This window comes from Leishmania donovani, chromosome 29 (assembly GCF_000227135.1).
Source record: "Leishmania donovani BPK282A1 complete genome, chromosome 29".
In the NCBI taxonomy this organism is placed as follows: Eukaryota; Euglenozoa; class Kinetoplastea; order Trypanosomatida; family Trypanosomatidae; genus Leishmania; species Leishmania donovani.
In genome coordinates this window covers 341,659-348,488 of record NC_018256.1, presented here as the reverse complement: position 1 = coordinate 348,488, position 6,830 = coordinate 341,659, and the positions used below count along the sequence as shown (strand labels likewise).

The window sequence follows — 6,830 nt, the reverse complement described above, 5'->3', positions numbered from 1 at the left end:
GGCACACCTTACGCAATACGCTGGTCTGCTCTTGCGCGCTCACATGGCGGACGCCCTCTCTCACCGCCGGTGTGTGTGGTGCGCGGGGGCCATGGATGCGCGCCCATAATCAAGGATCGCTGGGGGTGAGGGGGTTGCAGGACTGCGTCCATCTTCAGGGCCGGCTTTTTGATGAGCATGTCCGAGGGAGGGCGGTACTCGAGCGACGCGCAGGTGCTTTCCCAAGAGCTGCCTTCAATCGCGTCAGCTATGGCGTCTAGAAATGTGAAGATTGGCGTGAGGAGGTGAGCTGTTTTTTGTGTATTTTGCTGTTGTTACTACGGCAGAGATGTTTAGGTGTATTGCTGTGTTGATTGGGTAGTTTTTGTAGGTATTTTGCGATCTAGTTGGAAATGATTGTTGCACAGCTGTTGTTTTGCGTGTGATGTGTGTGATTGTTGTTTTCTAGTGTGCTGTGGGGGCGGTGCTTTAGGGTGTGTTGCATTGGGGTTGTTGGCGTGTAGGGGATGGGTCGTGGGTTTGCGAGGAGGGACGACTACGAGTAACATATGCGATCGCTACTTCAGGGGTGTGTGGGTTTTTCAAAATTAAAGGGGGCGTTTCTTTTCAGGGTAAAGATGGGAAATGCTCATCCGCAGGGGTGGGGGGGGGGGGCTGAACTTGAGTGGGTAGAGCTTATTTGCTCGATGCGCAGCGACGGTGTCGTCTTTTTTTTTCTGGCCTACAAGGACCGCTACTGATTTCATTATTGGCAGGATATGTAGCTGGAAGATGTTTAGCGCTTCAAACGTAGAAACATCAGCAACACTCTGAGGTGGATGGCTGAACTCAATTCTCGGTTTGTGCCGCATGATGTACAGGAATGAAAGCACGCGTGCGGTCAAGGAATGCGTTCTAGTGCGCCAGGGAAGGGAAGGGAAGGCTGCGTAGATTGCCAGGACGTTTTTTGACAGGGAGAACGCGTGCAGCTTAATGTTGTGGTTGATGTGGTGCAGCCGACTACTTCCCTCTGTAACTTCTCACCATGTGTTGATGACTTGGCACAGTCCATGGTGCCGAGGGCGTGTGTCTGAACGGTTGAGGACGATATATTTTTTCGCAAAACAGAGCAATCAGTTTTATGTGATCTCGAAATCTTACAGTTTGCACCCGCTTTGGCTTCAATCATGCCTGCAGCTTTCGTTAGCGGCTGCAACAGAGTTTTGGTGATTTTCACTGCTTGGAAACTTTGCTAATGGAAATGTGTAGCGCTTGTGGGTTGTCAAAGTGACGTGAAAGCTAGTGAGGCGGAGAAGGCTATCAAGGCAGCATGCCCTGCCACTGCGCTGCACCACATCAAGCTGGGTATCTCTGATGTTTCGAATGCCGACTCTACAGCGCTGACTGTCAAGCAGCAGCGCCCTGCTGGTATTGGCACCTTTGCGAACAACGCTCGATTTGTGTACCGTTATTGTTTTACTGTCCAGTTTCATACTAGAGCTGGGGTTTTCATGTTTATCAACCACCGCAGCACACATGCAGTGTGCAATGCATTCGCTCCACTCGTAAAAAATGGAGGACGCATTGTGAATGCTTCTCGTAGGGCTGCTGGGAGTCATAGCGGATGATAGTCTGAAGTGACGGTGCGCATCTAGTGCTTCTTGCATTGGGGTCCATTGCCAGGTATCAGAATTTCACCTACATGCGAATTCTGGCGATCTTCATGCACTTGAATGGCCGCACTCTGCGTATGAGGTTAGCAAGCTGACCTTCAGAAGGGACATGATGCTCCTTGGTAGGGCGCATTCGATGATTTGTGTCTAAGCTTACTGCCCGAGGTGGTGTCATACAGACATGTTCAAAAAACACGTACCACAAGAGTGCACAAAAGGGTGCCGATCATTCTGTTTCTTGCGTTGTCCCCTGCGTGCCTCGATACTTTGCACAAGGTGCCTTCACTTCCGATCGGAGTGCAGCCGAGCATTTTTTTTCGATTATCACTCGCCTATTCAAACAGAAAATAAAGCGTTGCATTGCCTCTGACAAAAAGAAAGCGTTTGCGAAGGCGAAACAAGCTGTACACTTTGACAAGGGTTATGGAATATGCTTGGCTTTCATGGACTCGTTCATAGCATTTTTGCTCGCTTATAATTCTAGTCTTCCTTTTTTCTCCCGCAGATACTAAGGGAAGATGGGATTGTCCCTTGTAGAGCACACATGCTCTCGATGTGGTAAGAAGCTGCGGGAAGCTGCTATCAGAAAATCTGTGCACTGCATAAAGTGCAACAGATGGTATCACAGAACGTGTTTTATGGCCGATACAGGCGTTGTCATCGAGGAAAAGGCGCCAACGAGCGATAGATGCGTTTGCTGTCTTGCAGGGACGATAGACATGAAATCAAAGAGGTACAGTCATCACATGAACAAGTATGCGAAAGGCTTTATTAAGAACGGTTTTTGTGTAGTTCCACTTGCTGAGACAAAGACAGAGTTGGAGCAGATCACCCAGGACCTCTCCACATGGAATGCTGATCTTCTCCGGTACTTCAAGGCGTTGCTCACGACATACGAGTGCCAGGCAGAGATGGGGGGTGCTGTTCCGTCACTTGAGAGTGGGTACTCGAACTTTCGTCAGCGATGTCCGGGGAGGTTTGAAATTATTGCAGACTTCATCACTTCTAAAGTAATTCCCCTAGTCGCCAACGCACAAACGGTTCAGCAAACACTCGACGCACTTCTTTGCAACTCACAACTACAGACTGGGAAGAAGGTGATGTCATCCGGTTGTTTTCTATCGCTGATGGGCAGTGAAACGCAAAACGCGCACACCGATGGGCCTGCGCTTAGCAATGTTGTGAACCTTTTCCCCTATGCCATTAACGTATTTGTACCCTTGATCAGTGTCGACAGCCGCAACGGCACTGAGTTTTTTCCTGGGTCTCACGTTGTTGGAGATCGAAGACAAAGCAAGTCAGTCTCTCCACCTGTTGCTCTCGGCAGCGTATTGCTATTCGACTATCGAGTTGTTCATCGTGGGCTACGCAATGCAAAATCGGAACCTCGCCCTTGCTACTATGTTACGTTTTCAAGAAGCTGGTACCAAGATACGTACAACTTCAGTGAGAGGCGCTACAAGAAACGACTAGACGTGGACCCCACTCTGTTGGAGAGCAGAGAGGAGCGCATGGCAAAGAAGAGCCGCTCTGACGACGGGGGAAGCAGCGCTTCGCAACTTCGTTGAACACGATGCATCACTAGTACAAGAAAGAAACGCCTATGCATAGATACTTCTGAGTTGCTTTACAGGTTTGCGAGGGAAATTCCTTTTTGATCTTTTTTTTGCATTGCGCAAAAAAAAAATCGGGTTTTATGCGCGCTCCAAGGCTCAAATCATTTCTGTTGCAAGCTATTGACAGCAATGGGCCTAAGTAGGGCTCAGAAGCACCTTTTTGGTGCTTCAGTGTGGTGTCAAGTACTGGGAGGGGCTGACCGCTCTGCTGAAAAGTTGTACCATATGCTTGAATTCTGCTAGTGACTATGATAGTGCATTTAAGGATCAGAGGTTCACTCTATTGCTCCCCCTTTGCCTTTTTTATCTCATCTTCCTCTTTCAAACGCGTTCGACCTACACTCAAGATTCCACCATACTTTTTTTTTTCTGCACTTTACCAAATGGGCCTTCTCACACTCCTTCGCAAGCTCAAAAAGAGCGAAACAGAGCCGCGCATGTTGATTTTGGGTCTCGATAATGCTGGAAAGACCTCAATTCTCCGCAAGCTGTCCGACGAAGACCCTACCACCACTCAGGCAACTCAGGGATTCAACATCAAATCCATCAACTGCGAGGGCTTTAAGCTGAACATGTGGGATATTGGTGGTCAAAAGGCGATCCGCACGTACTGGCCAAACTACTACGATGAAGTAGACTGCCTGATTTACGTCGTCGATGCTGCCGATCGGCGTCGCCTCGAGGAGACGGCGGCAGAGCTCGACACGCTTCTGCAGGAAGAAAAGCTTCGGGAGGCTCCTGTGCTTATTTTCTCCAACAAGTGTGACCTCGCTACGGCACTGTCCCCGGAAAATGTAAGCACAGCACTCAATCTGCACAGCTTGCGCGATCGCACGTGGTCTATCCAGAAGTGCAGCGCGAAAACGGGCGAGGGCCTGCATGAAGGACTGGAGTGGGCGGTGAAGAACCTTAAGCCCAAGTGAACAGTTAATGGCGCACCTTTTTCTACTTTCGGTTTTCTGTTTTCCAGACGCTAATCGGCGCGTCTGCGACAAGTTTCGGGAGAAGAAAGAGTATTAGGGATTCTCCAAAACGAAGAATACGATAGAAACAGTTTGTTTTCTCATATACCTGCGCTATTTTTGCTCATGTACAACGGCCAATACAACAGCCGCCAGCCACCAAAGCAACAAGCAAAAGCAGCCGATATTGTGTCTGAAGAGTGGGTGACGTGCACGCGTGAAATGCATCTCCTCGAAGGGAAATTCATGTACTGTTATCCACTGCAAGGCAAAGTGAGTGCAGCTCGCCGCGATTACTCATAGGACTGCTTGCGCGTTGCGAACCAGAATACCGAATTCGCGTTCTCTTTCCCATTTCTGCGCGGTAGCTACAGTTTCAAAAACCTCGCAACTCAAGTCCTTTACCCCGCGTTTACTACCTCTTCCACATTACATGCTTTGTATGTGTTGCAAAGATTTAGTTGTTGACTCGCGTGCAACGGGCAAGTAGGAAACACAATACTTGCTCATTTAAAGCCATCCACCTACTTTGAAAATAGAAGTCGAAATGTTCTGCGCCGTAAAGCACCTGCGAGCGCCACTCGCGACTTTGAAACCGGTGCTTGCCGACTCGGTCGCAACCCAGAATGTGATCCGTCGGATGGTTGGTGTAGCAACAGCTCGTAAGGTAAACGCGAGCGCGATTAATAGCATTGCGGAGAAGACGAAAGGCGAGGGTCTGGCAGGGACAACTGCAGTAGTGGCGCGCGCGCACCTTTACCTGCTGTCACGGAATCCCACGGACGCTATTGCAGAAATCGACGCTGTCCTGCCGAAGGTGCAAGATGAGGCGCTGAAGCGCTTTGCGATCGGCATCCGCCTACGCTCGCACAACGAACTGCTGGACATGAAGGAGGCGGCACTAGGGGTTTCAGGCGGCGCTACAGAGGCGGAGGTGTCGGACCTACGCTCCAAGTTGCAGAGAGATTACAAGGAGCTGGTTGCAAGCTCTCCCGGGTGCTGGCTCGTGGAGCTGGCTGCCGCGGAGTACAGCCTTTACACCGGCGCGAGCGAGGAGGCTTACAACCACTTTACTTCAATCGAAAAGAAAATCCAGGAGTACATCAAAGCCCCCATCCACGTGTCGGAGCTGGTAGCTACCACCGACAACACGAACGAGTTCTCCCTGGTTGGTTTTCAGGTGCGACGTGCTCGCCCTGGGGTGAAGCCGGAGGGCGTCAGCGCCGCGGTGGCTGAGGGGATGGCGAATGTGATGGCCGATCCTGCTGCCGCGAAAGCTCTTCAACAGGCAAAAAAAGCCTTTGGCGGGCAGGTGACGGATGAGGAGGCGCTAGAACTAGCGGTCACAATGCAGGAAGCAAACGTGGGCCACCACTTCCACGATTTTTTCCCCACAACCCCAGACCACTACGATAAATGGACGTCCGAGGCTGCACAATCTGCGCAGCAGCTGATCCAGGAAGCTTTGACACCTCACAATGCGGGTCTCAAAGCGGAGGCCATAGACCGGATTCGTGCTTCCGTGCCCAGCAAGGCTTTTTACGACTCGGAGGAGAAGCTGCATGCGCTGCTGAAGTCGGCACCGAAGGATAAGAGTATCATTGCTTCCATCCGCGAGACGTTTGGGCCCGGCCCAAGTACGCCGATCAGCTCGTCGGATCAGGCGGTTGCCGACGCCGTGGAATCCGTGCACCTGGCGGTTGTCTCGTCGGACACGGCTGGAGCGACGGACTATGCAAAGCGCGGGAAGGAGATTGCTAAGGCTCTAGCGAAGCAGTTGCTCTACCGCACACAGGTTCAGAAGAGTGTTGCACTGGCAGAGATGAACCGCCTGCAGGAGGCCGTGGAAGCTGTCACTCCAGTGATCAATGCGAACGAGTACATTTACATGTGGCGCGCACTCTTAGCTCGCAGCCGTGCCTACAAGGGTCTCGGGCTCATCACCAACGCCGACAAGGACCTGAAGGAGCTAAACCGCCTCAAGCAGAGCCTCACGGAGCGAACTCCATATGAGAAGAAGTAGCCGAAGGCATGCGAGTGTGAGTGCCGAGCACGTGCTACTGCACGCACGATTTAGTACCGTTAGCGTGTTTTCGTTTCCCTAAAAAAGCCAAACGAACATATCTCTTGTCTTCACTTTGGTGTGCTCGACGTCCCGTTCGTGTGTTTTTTTGTCTCTTATTTTCGCGTAGGAATACCACGTTCCTGAAGAGAAGGAAGAAGGGCGGGGGTCACCTAAGTGTGGTGTCTAGGGTCCGTTACACCCCGCGTTGTGTGTGAGGAAGGCAAGCACCCCCTGTCCCCTGCCAATGCCGAACAACCTCTGGTGGTGGCAGGGCCAAGCAGCTGTGACGTAGGGGTGGACAGGGCGATGTGTCGCTGCTGATGTCGGCGGTCAGGTCGTGGATGGCGTTGCGCCGGAGCGGCCTGTGGCAGTGAACGCACTTGCGCCATCCATCTGGTGGGCATGGTGTCGCCGCAGCTCGAGCGCATCCCCGCCCCGCGCCTCACACTGCCTGCTGGCGGGGGGAGCCTGAGCTACCCCGAGGGACGCACGAGGTGGGGACCGGCGCAATGTGAGCCGCTGTGAGGCGGCCTCC

At 52.0% G+C, this 6,830-nt stretch overlaps 3 protein-coding genes across 3 annotated transcripts; all 3 read left to right on the top strand.

Annotated features, from left to right (window-relative positions):
• Positions 1-2,170: 2,170 nt before the first annotated feature.
• LDBPK_290960 (hypothetical protein, conserved) lies at positions 2,171-3,220 on the top strand (the record flags this gene model as incomplete). The annotated part of the gene is made up of 1 exon (XM_003862465.1): positions 2,171-3,220. One exon carries the CDS (start codon positions 2,171-2,173, stop codon positions 3,218-3,220), a length of 1,050 nt encoding a protein of 349 aa, XP_003862513.1.
• Positions 3,221-3,651: 431 nt separating this feature from the next.
• Positions 3,652-4,191, top strand: LDBPK_290950 (ADP ribosylation factor 3, putative; the record flags this gene model as incomplete). Its single annotated transcript, XM_003862464.1, has 1 exon — positions 3,652-4,191. One exon carries the CDS (start codon positions 3,652-3,654, stop codon positions 4,189-4,191), a length of 540 nt encoding a protein of 179 aa, XP_003862512.1.
• Positions 4,192-4,777: 586 nt separating this feature from the next.
• Positions 4,778-6,253, top strand: LDBPK_290940 (hypothetical protein, conserved; the record flags this gene model as incomplete). The annotated part of the gene is made up of 1 exon (XM_003862463.1): positions 4,778-6,253. The coding sequence occupies one exon, from the start codon at positions 4,778-4,780 to the stop codon at positions 6,251-6,253; it is 1,476 nt and encodes a 491-aa protein (XP_003862511.1).
• Positions 6,254-6,830: the final 577 nt, after the last annotated feature.